At 44.3% G+C, this 21,590-nt stretch overlaps 1 protein-coding gene across 1 annotated transcript; it reads right to left on the bottom strand.

The window, feature by feature from the left end:
* Positions 1-11,283: 11,283 nt before the first annotated feature.
* On the bottom strand, positions 11,284-18,250 carry LRATD2 (LRAT domain containing 2). Its single transcript, XM_064154280.1, has 2 exons — positions 18,040-18,250; positions 11,284-17,535 (listed from the first exon to the last, which is right to left on the bottom strand). Exon 2 carries the CDS (start codon positions 17,528-17,530, stop codon positions 16,631-16,633), a length of 900 nt encoding a protein of 299 aa, XP_064010350.1. The 5' UTR covers positions 17,531-17,535; positions 18,040-18,250; the 3' UTR covers positions 11,284-16,630.
* Between the last annotated feature and the right edge of the window lie 3,340 nt (positions 18,251-21,590).

Here is a 21,590-nt window from a genome sequence, read left to right on the forward strand (position 1 = left end):
TCCAGTCTTCTTGAATGCCTCCAGGGATGGCAACCCCACCACCTCCCTGGGCAGCCCATTCCAATGCCAATCAATCTCTCTGGCAACAACTTCCTCCTAACATTCAGCCTAGACCTCCCCCGGCACAACTTGAGACTGTGTCCTCTTGTTCTGTTGCTGGTTGCCTTGGAGAAGAGACCAACCCCCACCTGGCTACAGCCTCCCTTCAGGTAGCTGTAGAGAGCAATGAGGTCACTCCTGAGCCTCCTCTTCTCCAGGCTGCACACCCCCAGCTCCCTCAGCCTCTCCTCATAGGGGAGATGGCCAAACCAATGGCAGTGTCTACTTGTTGATAAAACTATTGCAGCAGTACATATCTTTAAAATGACAGGAAGATCATAACTGAATTTAGTGACTAGTAGACACTTAGTTGCCCCCTTTGCCTGGTCCCTGAAATAGGGTAGAATCTCCCACAGTTATGTAGCACCACAGGAGTTCAGTGAATGAGACTGAAGGAAGCATTTAGCTCTCTGCTCCTTATTGACAGCAGAACCTGTTACTCAGAACTTAGTATGTTTCTGAAAATACCTATTGATAAGCATTTCAGTTCTGTTGATTTTTAGCCAGGTAAATGATGTTTAGTTTTAGAACTGCTATTGCTCAACTGAGCCATTTCTCCCAGCTCCGAGTGTCGGAATTGCTTCTTCATCTCACACCAACATGTAAGTGATTTCTGTGTACAAATGGCACAATGCTGCTCACAGTATCTGTGGTGACACTTCCATGCAGCCACTGGCCTGCTTTGGAGAGCTGGCCTGATACTTCCCCCAACTGAAATTATATTTCAGTGTACAGTTTTGCCTCTTAGTTGCTCCCCATTCTACTTTTGAATCTGCAGGTGCCCCTTCTGCAAGCAACTGGAAAAGAACACCTGAACTTCAAAACTGGAACTGGATTTAGTTTATATCACTGCAGACTCTTTGAGATAAAGAAGTGAACTACAGAGTGCTGCTATCACAAAACAATCCTATCTTCCAGGTGCCCTTTCCTTGTAGCAGTAGCTTGCACTTGGCCTCTGTTAAAACACACCACCCGTGTGTGGCCATGCTGTACTTTTGCTTCCCCATCAGAGATACTGAAGTGTACTTTAGTGCCTGAGTAGAAATCCTACTCAGCATTATTTGCAAAATGCTGTTTGTTAACTAAACAGTTTGTATCAGTTACCACAGAGTCTAAAAGGACATCAGACTTTTGAAAATCTATCTAAGGCAAAAATGGCTGCTTGAGATCAATGTCCACATCACAAACTTAACTCATTTGGCTTTTGCATGCATAACGACTCATACTCTCAGCCTCCATTTCTTTGCCTGCACCTCAGCAGGATGGCTCATTTGCAGCCAAAAGAGCATAAAGAACAGCAAATTAAATTCTTGCACTTCAGTTTCATCATCTCTTCCTCAAATTTGCAAAACATTTTTCTTGCTACAATGCTCAAAAATCTACAACATGTATTTCAAGCCATTTGTAGGTGGGCTTCTTTATTAGATCACAAAACTGTAGCTGCAGTATCCTGTAATAATGGTCCTAAGAGTGGCAGGGAAATTACTGTTATTTCCCTCCTGGAAAAAAAATGGGCAAAAGCATCCACAAATTCAGAACACCTTTCTGTGAAAATACCCAAATTCCATTTTTTTCCCCCCCACTCAAGATTTCTATTTCCCATGGTTAACATTACACACCAGAGTTCTTGGGTTTTCAGGAGTTACTACCTGAAGGGGCATTGTAGCCAGGTGGGGGGTGGCCTCTTCTCCCAGGCAACCAGCAATAGAACAAGGGGACACAGTCTCAAGTTGTGCCAGGGTAGGTATAGGCTGGATATTAGGAAGAAGTTCTTCCCAGAGAGAGTGATTGGCATTGGAATGGGCTGCCCAGGGAGGTGGTGGAGGCACCGTCCTTGGGGGTCTTCAAGAAAAGCCTGGATGAGGCACTTAGTGCCATGGTCTAGTTGATTGGTTAGGGCTGGGTGCTAGGTTGGACTGGATGATCTTGGAGGTCTCTTCCAACCTGGTTGATTCTATGATTCTATGATTCTACATGGCATTATAGTTTAAAAATATGAAGCACCAGTTGTGTCCAAATTATGAAACTCTCTCTAGAACTGCCTTTCTGAACACAGTGTGATCAACCACCCAATGCTCATCTGTCAAAACAACATTGCACTCTGCCATATTAGTCTGTATGAAATATAGAGGACATCAGCAGTCGTGCCAGGCTGCTGGGACCGTGTTTCCTCAGTCTGTTTCCTTGCCCTTTAAACATTAACATTGCTTTAACCTTCACGCTTCTGCGAAAGAGCGCAAGGGATTTGAAACCTCTTGCACCCTCCACAGCCACATCGTGCCAACGCACTGCACTCTTTGCTTTTCTGGTTACCCAACTAAGGGGAGAGGAAAGAAGGAGTGAAGAGTGGCCAGATCTGACCAGGGAGGAGGCAACTGCCGTGCCTTGGCAAGAGTTAATCCTGCCTAGCCTAGCCTAGCCTAGCCTGGCTGGCTGCGTCACTCTGACTTCCCTTGCAGGGCTGAAAAGTTTGTCACCACTGTTTGCTTAGGATCGTGTCCAAAACCACAGTCACACCCTGTCAGGAGCTGCAAGCATAGACAACCTCCCTCAGTGCTGGTTCTCTGTGCAGCCCCCAGGGACCAGCAGGGAGCACAATACGCTAGTGAGGCTGCAGCAACAGCAATCGGTGAGACCAGGCTTTATCGCTTAATCGTTCATTTACGAACTTTGGATTTAAGAGCGTTATTTTAAGGTGTAGGCTTACAAAACAGCAGTGATTTCCACGGTGTCAAAAGGTGTTCTTTCGAGTGCACTTCCCTCTCTAATAGGCTTGCAAATTTCCCGTCAAGTTGGTGCTAAGTAGCTCTGAAATTCGTTTTGCTGTAACAAAGTGGAAAAATAAAATTCACCCAAAACGAAGCTCTTCCAAGGCTATTGACGATTTTAAACTCAGACCTCAACACCATAACGTGGCTCTGCCACTGCTGTTTCACTTCGTGTGCATGCTTCAGTGTTGGCAGAGCTGTGTCTAGAAGCAGACTTTTTCAAAGGCATGCTGTAGAGACCAAGGCTGAAACCCAGCTTACTTCACATCAGTATACAGGTCTGCCTCTCTCTTCAGAAGTTATAAGTGAGTCTAAGCAAAAAGCAACACTTCTATCTGTAAATAACGAGCTTGGGTGAAATGGCTCAAACACCTGAAAAAAAAAAATCCTTATTCAAAACTGAGAAGGAAATTCTGGTTCCGGGCACCAGCCTGGAACACTTTCAGGCTGGATTAGTATGCAGGAAGTAAAGAAATGAAAAGGCAACCCATAGCTTTAAAATGTCACTGCAGAAACATGCATGCATATTCTCTCATGCTCTGCCTGGTATTCAGCAATGCAGCAGGCAATGATAATGATACAATTTCATAGCTCCACTAATCCCAGGGGATGTACAAAATGCTTCACAAACTGATGTTCTGTATAAGCAATAGGCTGGGCCTTTCCCTCTCATCTGTAGAGGGGCAGAAGAGACTACAGTACAAATATAGCAAAATGTGTCTCATAAACTCAGGAGCAAGTGGAAGCACAATATATTCTGCTCAATGAACACATTAAAATTTGTATTAACAGAGAAATTCAGACAACTTTACACTTAATTAGCAGACAAGTTAGAATTGTTTCATTTTGTGTTTGCGGGAAGCAGAGCAGCATAATAGGAAACAGAAATCACCTAAAAGGCACACAGGCCATTTGTGTGCATAAATCCTTGGTTTAGAAGAGGATAGGGAGGTCTCTGATCTCTATACATTGGAGAGAGAGAAAAATCCAGCCCTGGCAAATTTCTTTTATGAACCTTGCTGTTGATCTCTAATTTCCCCTACTGTTGCCCTTGCATTTTGCAGATTACAGATGATTTTATGAGTAGATGTGATCCCAGTTTATTAAATGACACCATATTAGAATCATACCATTTTTTTCCCTAAGTAAGGGGTCACCCTGTCTGAGCAATGTGTTTTATTTGGGTGGTGAGATGAGGTCAGGCAAACTTGGCATTGTTTCTGGTTGAAGCCTCTCATGACAAATCGGCTTTGAGGGAACCTGTTAGGGTGATTTGATGAATTTTGAGAGGTATCTGTTCTTTTTCATAGATAGAGAACCCTAGTAAACCATGTGCATCATTCTCCTGCCTAACATTAGGCACACAAAGTACTCCCCTGCAACAAAGATGATGAAATTCAGTTAGCTTCTTGATTTGTGTTAGAAAAAGCTTAAATCTTACTGGAATGTAAAGTGACATGTTACCAGGCCAATAACTGTGTTCACCAGCTTAATACATTGAGAAATGTCAGCTGCTTAAAGACGACAACAAAAGATTATTTAATGCGCCATTAAAAGCCTGTGGAAAACGGCTTTCAACTCCTTGCCACCTCTGGAACAAAGCAGTCCAAAAGGCCAAGAAGGATATCTTGGCTTTGAAGATCTTGACACAGATGACATAGCTGCTTTGCCATGTTATTTTCTGTTGTTTCCCTGTAGTATATTTCTGCAAGTATCTCCAGCCCCCTGAATTACAGTCTATTCCAGGCATATGAAGCAGCAGCAGCAGCTAACAGACATCTTTATTTTGCACGGGAAGGGTGCAGGAGTGGAATGCTGGCAGTAATCTTCGTGCTCCAGGAATGATGTCTGTGCAAATGAACTGGCTGAGAGTGCCTAATTCAGCAGTGAGAAATGTAAGTGCTTGTGTTGGATGGTGATTCTTCATCTAGCCCTCTCTCAAAAGCAGGGCTGGAGTCCCAGGCAGAGCACACATGCAGCAGCAGCTCCACTTGTAAAAGTTGTCTAGCTTCAAGCCTCTAAGAAATCAGGGGGGAGATATTCATCATGGGAGCACCTGTGACAGTTGGAATGTCATGGATTACTCAAGGTCTCTCAGATGGCAAAGGGACAGATGCTGTGGGCATCTGCAGCATTTACAGACTGTTCATCAATGCTATGAATTTTTGTATCTCCTGCAGGTTCTGCTACCAATTATATTCTCGGTTAAATGGGTCAGACAAGGAAGTACATTCACTAAAAGAACTGCAGTTTCCTAAACTTCAGAAACTTCAGTTCCAGAGGAAAAAAAAATGTACACTGATTTGATGTGGTTCAAGAAGGTGGCAGAGAGAAGACTAGAAGCTTTATAGCAAGATCAATTTGCCTCAAGAAGTGCTGTGTGCTATGGATTCAAGATTCTTATGGGTGAAAAAGCCCTAGAGAAGAGCAAATAGTCTTGGTCTCCATGTGTAAGTTGTTAAAGGTGTACAGAGTGAGACATTTTAATAATCTCTTTCATTATATGAAGAATCTTTTTCTTTCTTTCCCTCTTTTTTTTTTCCCTAATGCTTTTATTCCAGCAACAATGCTACTGTTCAAACAGCTCTGTAAGAGTTGCTGAACTGTGAGTTAACCCTGCTGTTGCCTGAGAGAAGATGGAAGCTACTGGGCTAAAGCAAAGCCTGTGGATAGACCTTTGAAAGCTGTAGAAACCATCAGCTCAGGAGAGAGTAAGTGATTGCAAAAATAGGCTAAGGGAGACCTAATAATGATTCCCTGAGGAAAAGTGCTGGTCAGAGCAATTAACTATGAATCTAGGAAAAGCAATAACTGAAAGCAGAACAGAGGCTTTATGTTAATTCCTCAGTGTCTAGAAGTACTTTGAATGTGAGCTAAAGTAATGCAGAAAGATCAAACCCATGATGTTTCTAGTATGTTGAGGCCAGTTGGTAGCCAAAGCTGCCTCCCAGCCCCATTTCCTCATTCCTCATTATGGCAAACTATGGGACAACTGGAACATCAAATAAGTTCTATTCATTAAGGAGAGCTCTCATCTATAAATACAACTGTGTGGGATATCTGGTTTCCAACGCAGGCTCTGAAGGGATGTCCCTTTTTACCATGGTGATCAGGGAGGAGCTGACAAGCCCATCAGAGACTTGAAAAAACCTTACCCTCTGGGTTAGTAAGAAATCCAGTGCTCTCATGTACCCAGTCTGTTGTAAGGGGAATGCCATGCAATATTGCTCAGAGCAGTTAAAAGGCATTAGTTGCTGTCTGAGTTGAAAAATGTAACTCACTTTTCTGCTACAGTTCACCAACGACCAGCTGCACACAGTGTGTTCCCATCAACTGCCAATAGCAAGTCTTCTTTTGTTTTAAGTGGGCTTCAGATTTAGCTTGTGAGAAGCCAGGCCAGTTATGTGATTTAAGTCAAAATGTGATTATTAATGAATATTTTCCTCTGCTGAAACTGGCACAGAAGTTTACTTAATTCTTTGCCTTTTAATCAAAGCAGTAAAGCATTTCAGCCATCTGTAAATCTGCACATACAGACTTACAAAACAGGGGAAATTCACAACAGTGCCATTTTTCATTGAAGCTCTTTTATCTCAGTGAAAGACACTTAAGCAAACCTGTCACAAAACAAACTGCTTTACAATGATGTATAAATTGACTGATGTTCCTGCTCTTGCCCTAAGTTTTGCAGCAGAAGGGCAGGACAGAGGAGAATCATGTAAAGGGAAATCACTGCTTCTTTTTAAAATCCTATTTTGTATCTTTCCTAGGCTGTACCATGAGATACAAACTACTTTACATTAAAGTGTTTAATTAAAAATAAGAGTTATGCCTTGCATCATAACAGGAAACCACCATATCAAATAATGTATACTCTGACAGTCTCAAGCTGTCAGAGCAGTCATGCGTAAGTCCAAATCCCTTTTCAGTGGGACGTTGATTAAGTTCTTTGATGAATCTATGTCCATGCATTCAGCAGCTTCTTCTCTTTCTCAGTGTGAGTTTAGTTATGTGAAGCCAGAAATGGCCTTTGTATGTTTAGAATTTGGGAGCACATTCAGCTGGAATCTAGCCTTGCACCTAGGGTTAGACCTCTGCAGTAATTCAACTCTGCTTGTTCCGGCTCTGAACAAAGACAAGCAGGGCTATGGAGTTATGTTACTCACTGCAAGTTGAGGAATCAGCTTTCCATGTGGCACTCTCCTCCCACCCCCTTTCCCACAGGAGCAGCACAATGTAAGTTAAGCTGGTGCCTTTGCTATTATCCTGCTCTAGTGGCTTGGTTCCAACACATGGCTGCGTACTACCTCATTATTTATATCCTGCTATCATCTTATTTAGTAGCTCAGCATCCATCACAAATGTATTGGGATAACTGCTTTGCACTGGATAAGAGACTCATTATAATCGCAGCTTCCCTGCAGGGGTCGGCACCTCCACTCCATGAATGTAATAAAGTGCTCCCAGGGCCACCTCACCTGCAAATGCTGGTTTTCCCTGCAGAGTCACTTCCCACGGGCTACAAGCTGCTATTTAATTTCTGTAGCAATATTTTAATAACTTAATTTAAGGTTTAACGGCTTTCTTTCCTGTGCTTTGTTGCATAATTAATTCATGTGGTGGGAACTCATTAGACTTGGGGATCTGAGGTGCATCTGAGTGTGTAAGCCTGTGTTATGGCCCACTGAAGGTAGGTAAATGCAGAGCTGAGCTTGGAAGGAGTGAAACATGAGGAATAATCAGAACATACTTTGCCAATAATTGGGTATTTTTTAATCACATCTGTAGATTGTCATAACAATGGTAAACCCAAGAAAGCCTGGTCCACTGACAGCTAAGGTAGCTACAGCCTAAGCTTCCTGGGCCTAGAAAATGAGGTCCAAACATCATCTTGCACGCATGTGTGCATGTACAGGAGCTGTGGGCACTTTTGTCCCTTGAAAATTAGGTCAAGCTACAGCCTGACACTGAACAGACCACCACGGGACTTGGTCTTCTTTGCTTATTTGGAGCTGTCGTGTTGCACATATAACATGGAAGAGAGAAGATCTGGCACTCCCACTGAAAATCCTGACTCACTGGAAGAGCTGAAGCCTTGGTGTCCCACTCCTCCAGAGAACATAGTAACTGCAAGACTAGCAGCTACTTCAACTGCTAGTAGTTGCTAGCCTGCAGCTACTTCACTGTTGTCAGTGCTCTTCTGCTTTGATATGGTAGGTCAGATATGAGGCCAAATAGAGCTTTGAAACCATTTTCCAGCCAAACGCTTGAGCTACCCATTTATTTGCAAGACTGGGTGTAGGTATCTCATTTCTTTGGTTTGCAGTGAGAGCTGAAGAACTCAGCTCCAGGAGGCAGGTTGTAGCAGAGAACACCATGGCCAGATGTGCACACCAGTCTGCCCCACAACCAGACATTTCTCTCTTCTGCATAATTCTTTTGTAGGTGCATTGCTTTCTTGAGGAGCTGAGATAAAAAGAGCACAGAAAACACAAAGAGGAAAAAGCAGAGCAACAAAGCTGTTTTCATACAGTAACCCCTTTGGGTCTCAAGGACACATTCCTCACTGTGCATGCGATGCTGGGGTTCTCAACAGAGCACTTTATTCCAATTGGACATGACCAACAGTTCTATCACTAGAGCTCACAACCATTGCAAAGAAGAGTGCTGTCAGCTGCCTTCTACAGGAGCTGGAGGACTTGTGTATGGAGACCTACTCTCCTCCACAGATAAAACTTACATAAGCTCTGCACAGATTTCCCTGTATGCTGTCAGAGTGTCGTGATCCTTCTCTCTGGAGGCTCATCTTCCATTGTACAATTTCTCTGGTGAGCCAGGTACACTTATGTACCTGTTTTGCTCAATTAAACCTTTTCTAGCAATGTGAGTCATCTATTTCATGGTCCAGAACACCTTCCATTTCATTTCCCCTGCAGTTTAGTAATTGACTTGATTAATACTATGTAAACACCTTGAGACTTCATTGCTCTAACTGCTGTTCTGAATAGGACAAGATGGAAGAAACGCAGGAGCAAGGAAAAATTAGAGAGATCCCAGCCATTTATATAATACTCTGTTAATTTGGTTCTTAATAATCCCAGTTAATTTCCACCGATGAACCTGACATGAGCAACAAATTCTGCTTCAAATACAGGCACAGGCCACAGTTCTTAGTGACCCAGAGTGAGACAAATGACTGTTTGACACGAGTTTCTACCACGCTCCAAACCCTTCTAACAAGCTGTGCCAGCTCCTATTGATCAGGGTGCTTTGAGTTCTTCATTTCTATCTGACAGGATCTTGATCAGGAGGATCAAGCACCCTTTCAGCAGGTGTCAGGGAGAAGGTTACATAACTGCATGGCCTGCCACACAGCTCGCAGTGTATGGCCAGCAGATGCACCAGCATGCACAAAAGGGGCTCTGCTGAGAGCAACATATAGAGATGCTCAGCAGTGCTTCAGGATATGGTCCCCTACATCCACTGGAGGAACTGTTCTTGAAATATCAGGATATATCTCAGGCTGAGCTCCTGAAGGACTGTAGAGACTGGTTATACCCAGATGCTGGCAGGGTGGCCTCTGTGGGGAGAGGCTGGACCTCCTGCTAGCATTTGGGCACTTGGCTAACAGGAACTGTTTCTTACCACAGGGCTCTTAGGAAGAAAGGATAAGGCAACCCACTCTTGCACAATAAAGCTTAGGCCACCTTGCTTTAAAAAGACAAAGGAGATGGTAGCGGTGGGCTGCCTTCCTTTAGACAGCATCCCAGAGATCTGTGCAGAGTTTCAGCATGGAGGAAGACTGAAAATTGATTTCCTCTTCTGTTTGGGGATGACAAGGATTCAACCTATCACTTCCAGAGCTCTGCAGGGTGAAAGCTTTCAATTGTCCTCTGTTGAAAGTGATCTGCAGTGCAGGAAAGAGGGAACTGAAGAGAAAACCTCTCTGCAGAAATCCACTAGCTCTGAGTAGCCAGCCAGGAGTGCAGAGGCCTCATCACAGTCCATGTCGCCACAGATGCACTTTACATTAACTTATTTTTAGAGTAGGTTTGCTCTCGAATAAAAGGGCATCATAAAAGCTCTTTAAAGAAGCTCTTTGGTATCTGAGGTCATATATGTTCTGAGAGCAAGCCACTGGGATGAGGATCGGGATCCTGCCTGCCGCATCTCTCCCCCCGTGGGCACAAGCTGTGGGAGATGTCACAGGCTGCTTTATTTCATGTACTTAGAGAAACTTCTGGGTGAAAAGGCTCAGAACCTCAAGATTCTGAAAACACTGGCAAACAAATAATAGTAATTAAAAAAAAAAATCAAACTTCAGACTTTAGAGGCCTCCAGTGCCATGTGGCAGATGAGCATAGATTGTCAGCAATTGATTCAGTCACTCAGCTCATGTTCTTTTTCAGCTCTTAACATTGGCCACCTGCAAATACAGGCACTCATGCAGTCACATAGAGCACAGTGTCTTGTTTAAAGCCACTTAGTCCATGCAAGAGCTAGAAATTAAATGTTTTGGAGGAATCCCACCTGTAGCCCTGAGCCTTAAAAGCTGCTATCTGTGCTACAAGAATTTGTCTCACTCTGTCACTGCTGTAAGAAGGCTGTCAAGGGCAGCTGCAACCCACAGAAAAGCTAAGATCTCCACTAGCACTTTCAGCAGTAGTCTTGTTACAGCTGAATTTCCTCAGGATGGTTTTGCTCCAAGTATTTTTGCTTCAGCTGACTCAGTGCTTTTGTGTGAGATTCAGATAACTCTTTCTGGTCAGGATCTTGGGAAGAAGATAGCTTGGTTGGTTGGTTGATGTTTTTGTTATCGTGGATGGGCAGAGCTTTGATGAATCAAGCACCATTACCGATGAATAAAGTGCCTTACTACAATGAATGACCCAGATCACCTTGAGCAAGAAACATCCACACTGCTGGTGTAGGTAGAATATAGATCCTCCTCCACCGCTGGAGCTTCCACAAGACCTTGCCACACAAATGGAAGAGTGGTACAGATTATTCCAAAACCTCCCCATGAGTTTTGATGTATTCACAGTTCTTCCTCTCACAGACACTACATCTGTTCCTTTAGCAGTTGCTGGCATGCAAGACAAGCCCAGGTGCCAACTAATACTATATGATCTTCTGCTGAATTAATTTCCCACTTTTACAATAAAATTATGGGCCAGAAATTCATCAGATTTAATACAGCTATTGTCTATTAAGCAGCTGATGGTCTGGTCCCATAAAGAGATCACTCATCCTCTCTTTTTGAAGGAAGAACACAACCAAAGAGTTAGACTTTTGATCTATGTTTGAATTCAGTGAGAACTGAACTGCTTTGAGTCTGATCATGAAAAAAAAGCATTAGTTTTCCAAAGAGTTGGGAAAAATCACATTAATCAAAACACAAAGAGAAGAAAGAAAATTTGTAAAAGATACTATAAATCTTTTATTTCTTTGTAGTTACTATGCAATGCCCTTCATTTTGAAGGAAATGGTACAATCAATGATCTGTACTTCTTTCTCAGGAAAAGAAGATATTTGCACTAACAATTCAACATTTACTGACAAAAGACAGCTTACAGAAAACATGATGGGGGAAAAAGAAAATCATGTTTTTGTCATTACACTTGTTATTGTGGATGATTCCATGAAGTGTTACAAATATCATGAATTTCAATTGTGCATTAAAAAAAGCTTCTCATTCAGTATTAATGCAAAAGAACCATCTAAGCCACTAGTGTTTGAAGTCACCCTGATTCCTTCCTATCCATGGTTTTAGGCAAGATGAAGTTCTAATCTGAAAAGTCTAAGCCCACTATACGGTACACCTGGCCTTATTACTGCGCACCGGTTCATAAGAGTAGTCAACACATGCTCAATTAACAGTAGATACCTTATAAACTGAAACTGCTGTTGGAAACAAAACATTTCCTAACTCTACTTAGTTATTGGTCTCTGATATAAAATTAAAATTTTGCTTTCAAAAGATTGTTTGTTCCAACATGACTTAGAATTATGGTTGGTGCTGCTGTTAATAGAAGCACAGGTGGGAAACCACTCAACAACACACTTCTCACATCCAAGGACAGACCTTTAGCAAAACTTAAAGAAGAAGAGAGGAAAAAAAAAAAAAAAAAAAAAAAGCATCCTTAAATTAAAAAAAGAAAAAATCTGAAATGTACTCATCACATAATATTACCTAGTTTAGAACTGAGACTGGAATATTGAATTTGTGTAACAAAAATTGTTTGCCTGGGGTTTCATTTATACAAAAGAATTGAAAATTTACTTCCACAGTCTAGGATCCTTCACTATGAAGATTTTTTTTTTTGTCCCAAGTAACAAAATACAATTTTTCAATTAGCTTTTAGGTATTTTCCCTGCCCACCCTACAACTGCCTACTATTTTGGCCAGATGAGCTCTACAGAGTTGCAGTAATCCATACTTTGCATTCATGCAGAATCAGAACTAACCTGAAATAGTCTTCAGTTTATGTCCTTGCTCACTGCCATAGAAGGTGAAAGTCTAAATTGTGTTTTTTAAATTAATCAAGGGCTAATTCTAAGTTTTACTAAGAAGCCTTCTCCAAGATGTTATTTGCATCAAACACACCAATGCTCTAGGGAAATAAAGACTGCTCATCTACATCTCCTAGCTGGAGCTACATTTTAGACATCCAGCACTCAATCTTGCCAACCTTAATATGTGGAAAATGATATTCACAGCAGTCATCCTATCAGTAGCAGCAGGTATGCCCAAACGAGTAAATTCATATAGGTGGTTAAGTGTTTGCACAATAAAAGGGCTTTTAAAACAAACAATATTAACTTTAAATGTTAAAAACTCAAGGGAAAGTTCAAGCATGACAAGACATGACAAAAATGTCAGAGACAGTCTGAAGCACAATCATCAGCTTAGTTTACAATTGCTGTGTAACACATCTCTCACCAAAAATCAGTGCAGCTGAAATCAGCACAGCTCCTGGATTTCCAGGGGGAAACTGAGGCTAAAGTTTGGGCTGGATTCCATGAGACTTATTTGGACAAGAGGCCCTTTGAGAAACAGCTTTCACAGCTCTATTTGTTCTCCCCGTGGTGATTATGCAACCTCAGATCCTCCACACTTCCACCAGATAACTTGGCTTGAAATTCCAGGCCCTTATTCACAAAGAAATGTAAATATACACTTAACTTCAAGCACATGAATAGCCTAACTGACTTTCAGGGTCTACTTGCAACTTCAAACTTCACTATAGGCTTAGGACCTTTGCTGATCCAGAAGTTCTGCAGAGTGATCACACCTGATTTTCTGTATGCTGAAGAAGAAACTGAAGAGAAGAGCATTTGTTATCTATTCTTGTACCTTCTCTTTTGTAATCTTCACAAAAGTCTTGAAGTAGACATGAGCCCATGTTTTTCTGGGAGACCTTTTTCTTCAAAATCAAGCTCTAGAAATCCCCGTCTAGTCTGGAGACAGCAGCTAAGTACAGCGACAAGAAGACACTAAGCAGTTCTGATGTGCTTCTACAGCAATTTGAGTTCTCACATCCAGGTTGTTATGGGCTCATGGCTTTAAAACCAAACTGCTTAGAAATATTTGCAGTGGTGTTTAGTAGCACCTATTAAATAACACTGCCTAGTCAACAGGTAGGGAAAAAGGCCCTGCCTGATAAAGATTCTTTATCTGCTGGAATAAGGAATGCCTGTATGGAGGCAGCCTTCCTCTAGGCTAAATAAAAAAATGCCAGGCTTCCTCACCCTCTTCTACTTTTACATACAATGGAATGCCAGGAGACAGAATAAATCTCCAAGCACAGCTTGCAAAGAAATTTAAAGACTCCAAGTATCTGTGTTTTAAGTACTGAACACCTGTATCCCAGGAGTCAGAGAAGCACATCAGTTTTATAGCACAGCAGAACATATGCAAGAGATTGCTTTTACTGTGAGACAAGCTCCCCCCTTAACTCTCCATCCTAGCAAGTCAAAGCAAGCTCCAGGATTCCCAGCTAAAGCCCTGTGCCTGTGTGAGAATTTATCCCAAAAGGCATGACCGGTACAGAGAAGCACCAAGACCAGCACAAAACATGATTTCAGTTGGTTAAAGAAGCTTTGCTCTCCATTCCCAAGCAGATTTGGTCCTTTTTTTTTTTTTTTTTTAAACAAAAAATGGAAAAAGGAACAGAAAACAAAGCCAGACTATGCAGGATATCTCAGAAGGTGAGGAATGGCCAAGTGTCACAGTTGTGACATTTCAGACACGAGGGGAAAATATTTTCACAACTAGTTTACTGTTTAGTACCCTGTAGATACATAATATTTGACACTTACAGCAGTTTCCATACTTTATGAGCTAGAATATACTTTAGATCACTAATGAAAAATAAATCCATTCGGAGGGCTGGAATACAACGTGCATACCAACTTACTTTCATGGGCAAGGTTATGAAGGGATTTTGTTTTTTAACTTTCAAAAATATCTGTAAGAAAATAGTATTTTACATACCTATATTACACAGTGAAATAAACTTTGTTATGTACAAGGTTTCAGTCGGAAAGAAACCACAGCCAGACATTTACTCACTGTCTAGATAATCTCGGTTGTATCAGCCAATACAACAGAGAGATTCTCCTTCATTCTTTTTTGGACTATTTTAGTGATCATTTCTAGTGGTGGTTACTGGTAGTTGTATAAAATGTGTGCAGACATCCACATATTAACCCTACTACAGTTACATATGAGTTCATGCTCTCACAGCAAGGCTGCACATCTGCTTGACAACTGCAGTAACTTCAGTTTAACTCCATTGCATATCAGAGGGAAAAAAAACAACTTAGTGCAGACACCTGAGCTATAGCACTCTAAGGGAGCTTGGTGCTAAACTCTCCTTTGGATTTGGGTATTTCACAGCCCAAAACGAGAACATGAGTGTTAAGGAAACTGTATGTGGTGTATTTTGCATAACCCTAAAAGCTATTTTTCTTCCCAAAGTTGAGGATAATGTAGCCTTTCATGGCTCTTTCCCAGCTTGTGTATTTTAGGCAGAAAGCACAACACAAAAATACGGCAAAACTGCTTCATGTAGTCTTAAGTAACCAAAAGCTGGTATCTACCTACTCTCAAATGACATTTTTTTCCCCATCTCAGAGGAGGAAAGGACATAGAGTACTTTACTATTTGTGGTATAACAGTAAGCAACTGTGGGGAAGACTGTATTAACTATGCGTCAAATTACATCACAGTTAGTTTCCATTATTTACATGAACTGAAGCTTATCTTTATGTTCACCTCATCATTATTGTGCTTTAAGGGGAAGGAATTTTGCATTAGAAACTGCCTCCAAATCAGTGTTTGTTCACACACTGCAGATCCCAGGACAAAGACCTGACAGTGCAGCACAGGAGTCCAGTTCAAGAGCCGAAAACAAGTTCAGTGAATAGTGAAGGCAGGCAGCACCACACTCCACCTCCCATCTGTTTAACAGAGGACTTGTGCAACAACTTTCTAGGCATGTCCTCTCATTTTCTCTAATGCTATAGCTCAGCTTCATACCACAAAAATTAGCTAAAAAAGGAAACACAGAATCTCTAACGAAGAGGAAATTGCCTCACAGTAAGGAAAAATAAACACTCAAAAATCCCCTGCCTGTGATGCCTTCCAGCCTCTGCTCCTTCCCAATCACAGCTGTGTTTACTGCAGTGCCAAACCTATGACATGCTCATAACCAGGAGCACCCAGCCAAGGGGATACTCTCTCAAGGGCCAGTTTACTCAAAACTTATTCTCACACATGTGCAACCTGCTTCTGCTGCCTTGATGTGTACCACAAATGTAATTGGGAGCTCTGCCACTGGCTTTCAGGGAGAATAGGAAGCTTGCAAAAAGCGCTGGCATAGCTTGGTATCTGCTTGTAAGAATCTCAGCATGCACCAATGCACAGACTCTTTAATCAGGGTGGTAAACTTCCTCCTCCCCTGGGACTGGTCAGCAATAAATACATCCTCAGTCCTCAAAGCCACACACTGATATTAAAGGAGGAATTCCTATCAATTAAGACAACATAGCAAACCCATTTTACTAAAAACAGTGATTTCTCCCTTACACCTTCCAGGGGACTAGCTACAGATCACGAAGCAATCAGTGATTTCTCCCTTACGCCTTCCAGGGAGCTAGCTACAGATCATGAAGCCTTGCACCAGTCAAGTAGGCAGCTTGTTGCAATACCAACAAGAGCCACAACAGAAGAGAATCAGGGAAGAGGGGAAAACATCCTCACACTTCTAGCTCTGAGCTGCATGGCCACGTCCTGAAAGTTGTTGACCCCTCCTTAAAAGTATTAAATCCGCTTCTGAGCTGCATGGCCGCATCCTGAAAGTTGTTGACTCCTTCTTAAAAGTATTAAATACTCTTAACTTTGGCTGACAAGTAGATGTCAAAGGCATTTAGCATCTTGTAGGGCCAGACCTACTGGCAGATGGCTGAGGGAAAGGCTATGCACCCAGAAGGCAGAGAAGGAAAAAAGGCAGGAGCGGAGAAGGTTAGAATTGCCCTGAGTTTTATCCTCTACAAATAAGTCACTGGTTTTATCATCAAGCACTGAAGGAGTTAAGCACTAAAGCACAGACACTTAATCAGCTTTCCCCCTTCCTTTCACATGTGATTGGAATGAAGCTGCACCGAAGCAGCCCAAAGGGCTTATAACAGCTCAATTTCGCAGCCTTCAGTTTTAATCCCAATCACCCAGGCTAAGCATCATGGTGGTGCTGAGGCTGCTACTCCACAGCAGTCTGAGCACCTGGATGACGATGATGGTCTTCCTCCTCCTCTTCCTCCTCCTCTGCAGCTTGCAGGTGGCTTGAGAGCTCCTGGATCACAGCAGCCCTACCAATCTGGTCATTTCTCCTCTTCTCCATAATCAGATCCTCTAGGCTCTGAAACTCCAGCGTGTGGCTGCGCTTGTCACCCAGCCGGATCTGCAATCGGTAGGGCTGCTTGCCTATGCGCAGCTCCCCGCCGATTTTAAACTCCCGTTTGCCATACCGGCACCAGGCAGCGAAACACTCTGAGTTTCTCCAGCTCAGGTCCCGGTCCTTGCAACCCACCTGCTCCAGAGCATTGCGCACCACCACGGCAGGGCTGAGAGGCTTGTAGCGGTACAGCTGGTTGGCAATGCGGCCCCGTCTGCCCTGGCTGGCATCGGTGAGGAAGCTGTTCACCACCTCCAGCCTGTGCAGGTGGACAACTTGAAAATCGCCAACGTAGACTACCCAATGTGGATACTGGGCCTGGCACACGAACTCCACCAGGTCACCCGGTTTGCATCTATTTAGCAGGTTCTCTGGGGTGTAGGTGCTTAGATGGCCCCCACTGCCTTCATCGCCCTCCTCTGGCAGTGTGTCCTCCTCAGAAAAGCTCTTCTGGTAAATACACTCATCCCGGTAATAGACTGAGCACTCCACCTCGTGCAGCTGGGGATCGTAGGGCTGCAGGGCAGGGTGCTCACCCCCGAGGTCCTGCACTGAATCCTGCTGCTGTTCCAGCTCATCATCATCATTCGAAAAGATGTAGGAAACCCCGATCCTGGGTCCTTCATCTCTGTCCATGCCAGTCGGGTCAGCCGTGGGAACTTCCTTGTAGTTCAAATGGGTCAGCTTCTCCACCTGGTTCCCCATGCCCGCTGCAACGACAGACACACAGCGGGGCCATGAGGGCAGGCACGGCGAGAGAAAAGCGGCGGGGCGGCAGGACGCCGCTCCCGGCTCCGCACACACCCCATCTCTCCCCGCTCTATCAGAACCCCTGCGAGAGCCGCCGGGGACTGCGAAAGCCCCTCCGGGGATGGACAGCGGTAACCGCAGAGGGGTGACGACCTCCCCTACCTGCACGGCGGAAGGCGAGGCGGCACCGCCACCTGTTAAGTGGCCGTGAGGAGGAGGAAGGCACAGAAGCCGCCGAGAGGAAGCGGCCAGACACAGAGCCACCTGTTACAGGAGGGTTGCAAACGACGGGGACGGTCCAGAGGTCCGAGTTACGGACGGCCGAGCGGCGTCCCCTAAGAGGCGCGCACCACCAGCCGCCGTGCTGGGCTAAGCCGGGCTGAGCCGGGCTCGGGCTGCCGACCAGGTGCGCCTCCACCTCCTCCCCCGCTCCCTCCCCCGGCACCGGGCGGCTGCAAACTTACCCAGCTGGGAAGCCTGCGCTGTGCCGGGAGCGGCTCTAGGGCAGCCGTGCGGCGGTGCGGCTACGGGAGGTGGGCGCGCAGCGCGGCTGGATCATGGCCCCGGCCCGCCCCGCGCTCCCCGCGCAGCAGCAGCGCCCGTGCGCCGCGCTGCCGGCACTGGGGCTGTACGACAAGCGCCGGGGAGGCACGGCCAAGGGGAGGGAGGCTGGATCCGGCTGCGGACGCCCCGGCGAGGGTTCAGCCCCCAGCATTTAAAGAGGCAGCTCTTTTTTTCCGCCCACCCCTTTCCTTCTTCCCCGCTTTCGTCCCCTCCTTTCCTACTCCCCTCACCTTTTTCTCTGGTATCTCTCCTACATGCCAAGCGCTTTGCTCCCCGCCGAGGCTGATTTGCAAGCGACGGGCGGGCGGCCGGGCTGTCGGCGCCGCAGCTGCAAAGCTGTTCGGTGGCAGGCGTGCAGCGCACTCACAGCAACTCGTTCGAACGGGCTTACACGCGGCCCCTTTAAGGGAACGGTGCCATAAGGCAGCCCAACCCGCCAGTTTGGTCTGGGAGAATTACTGTGTACAGGAGTTTGCCCGGGACAGTATCAAGAGGCGATGCCATGCCTCGGTGCAGGATCGCGGAGATCGCGCCGCTGCCCGCGGAGGAGCGCGCAATACGGACGTGAAACGATCGCCTACAGTCCCTCTTGGCGGGGCCGCCGGGAGGTGCCTCCCCGGGGCCGTAGATAATAATGGGGAAGTTGTAAAGCGAACAAAATCAAAGAGCCCAGTTCTCCAGGGCTGATTTAGTGCCTTCGATTCCTCCATGAGCAGAGTGCATAATTAGTTTTATTAATTTCTTTTCTTTCCGACTCCAAGAGATCACTCCGTTTTTCAATATAGAAGATTATGATTCTTCTTCCCAGGAAAGGCATTATTGGAACTAGTGGGAATATCTTTTCTGTGTTTAGGAGAACACAAAACAATATTCTGCATTTTCATTAATGCCTAGTTAGTCTGCTAGGTGGTTTTATTGTTTGTACTATTTTAACATGCACTGGCAATGCCATGCTGTTAAAGCAGACTACAAAGATAATTTATGGGAGCCAGGAGTAATGTCTTTAATTTTGTCTTGCATATTTCCATTGTCTGTTGTCTTGTAATTTATAAACCCAACTGCACACTGCTGTTCTGAGGCTCACTAACCAGCTGTGAGTGGATGCACAAGCACAGTGTTACCAGGGTGCTAGGCACTGCCCACGGCCTTGAAGATTGTTTCCATCAGATTATACATCTCTGTAGTTTCAAATATTGACCTGCCCTTTGGGATGGGGAGAAATGCTGGGGCTAGATGTACACTATAGTGTGCTTGGGGTGGTAGGGCAGTTGCAAGCAGCTGCAGCAGGTGACAGACAGCTGGATTAGGAGCTTTTTGTTTTGAATTCACCTATGAACACACCTATGACTACATCTAAGTGAGCATTTTAGAGAACTGGAAAGCTTCTCTAAAGGGGTGTGCTTTTGAAATCAGTCTCCCAAACACACACCCCAAACACACGTGCTTCAGTTTGCATTCTAGTGTGATTTCAAACAGTGTGCACAGATATTCCTTTCATGCTCTGCCTCGCTAATATGCACTCCAGTTGCAGGATTGGAGCTCCCAGATGTGTTCAACATAGATGTCATATTTTAGCATTGCCTGTTCCTCTCCTCTATAGCTGCCATTGGTCAAAAGTGGTCTTTGCTTCATAGAGCTTTGTGAAATGGCTTCAGTGATTAAGAATGGGCATGTGTAGAGGTGAGAATATCTCAAAAGGAGGAGCTATACCGAACATACAAGTGGCTATTTTTGTGTTCTCCCTTTTGCATTGGAAGCTGTGTCTCAGCACCATACCTTACTATATTTGGAGCAGTTTTATATTTTTCTAGAATAGTTTGGCAACCCACTGTTGAATGCTGTGTTTCCTTTTGAATTTGCTGCGATGCGTGGAGGAGTGCAGCAGAGCTCAGTGTTGCCCAGAGGAGTCACTAGTGTGTGCATGCACATCCACACTTCTGTAGCCCTCTGCCTTCTGTCATTGCTTTCTGTCTGTTTCAGCTCACCCCAGTGCTTAATTTTCTGCACCTTGTCAGCTGCTTTGATCTCTTTGATCTCTTTGAGCTTCTTTTCAATGACTGTTCTTCAGAGTCCACATTCTCTGATCATTCGTCTGCTTTCTAGGAACGGAAACCATTGGTGAGTATTTTTGTGTCATAAAACACACATATATTGCCATACAGCACTTGCAGATAAGACATCTGGTGGAAACTCCACAAAAGAATTTCAGTGCCTACATCTCACCTGGGCTGATGCCTAAAACTGGAATGCTTTAAACTTCTGTATGCTTAACCTCTAAGCCTCAAAGCAGCTAAACTCCACAGGCATAAGAGATGGAGGCTGGTGGCAGTGATGTGCTATCTCCGTGAATATGTTTTTAGAGAGATTATTGACCTCTTGCATAGCTTTGAAAAAAAAAGACTTTGATGCTTATCTGTTGAAAATAAACCAGTGTGTGGATATGGAGTGGAGAGAGGTACTGTTGTGGAGTTGCTGAGCTGAGAGCCCAAACTGCAGTGAGGTGGGATTGAAAACACACATCTGACCTTGCTGTTGGAGGCTCCTCAGTGGCTCCTTGCTCAGTGTCCCGGCATTCATTACCCAGTTTTGAGAAACTCAGCTCTATGCACATCACATCTCTGTGATGTGAGTATCACAGTTTCAGCTGTGCTTTAACACAAGTCGAAATGGATGCCCACATTGTCAATGAGAGAACTCCCTGGGGTCTCTCCCGGGTCCCATTAACTTGCTCATCAAGCTTTCAAAAGTATTTGTTCTCTGTAGATTCTTTTTGGTAGTAAAAACACCATTCCAGACAAAACCCAAGTGTGGTTGTGGGGCTGCTCCACTCCAGGCAGCTCCCCCATCCAAATCCCTGCAGAGACTTCAAGGAAGCAGGGGTGAATCTACATGAAAGCAGTCTCCTTCTGCTCTACACAGCTCTCCAACGATTTCCCAGATGAGTTTGCACCCCCATATGCTCTCAATCCATTGCTGAGTGCAGCAATACCTTTCTACAGTTCTGTGTCATAAAAGTACCATTCTAGTGGGTTGCTGCATGGCTTGTAGGATATTTGAGATGCTTGAAACTTTCATTGCCCCTAACACGTATTCTAAATAGTCATTTCACTTTTAAAGCAAAAAATAACAACTTGACATGATGCAGGGCTCTGGAAACCTAAAGCTGCACAGCTAAATAGTCCTTTCATACAGAACACAGAGGGAACTGATCATCTTGGCTTAGAGGCTGGACCATCTAAAGAGCAGGTGCATTTATTAGTCTAACTATATAGCTAATATGATCCAGAGACCTTTGTAGTTCTAGTTCTTATTTCTTTAAACTGAAGCTCTCCAGTTTTGAAAGTTACATGTCTGTTATTTTGTTGCTCCAGTGGTATATGATCTCATTGTTCCAATGCTACCTCGTTTTTAACCTGACACTCAGCTTACATCGAGAGATTAAAAAGGTGAT

The sequence above is a fragment of the Pogoniulus pusillus genome, chromosome 14, assembly GCF_015220805.1.
Source record: "Pogoniulus pusillus isolate bPogPus1 chromosome 14, bPogPus1.pri, whole genome shotgun sequence".
In the NCBI taxonomy this organism is placed as follows: Eukaryota; Metazoa; Chordata; class Aves; order Piciformes; family Lybiidae; genus Pogoniulus; species Pogoniulus pusillus.

Bases quoted from the DNA above. Each gene is read 5' to 3' on its own strand.
- LRATD2 (XM_064154280.1), bottom strand. From the start codon at position 17,530: ATGGGGAACCAGGTGGAGAAGCTGACCCATTTGAACTACAAGGAAGTT.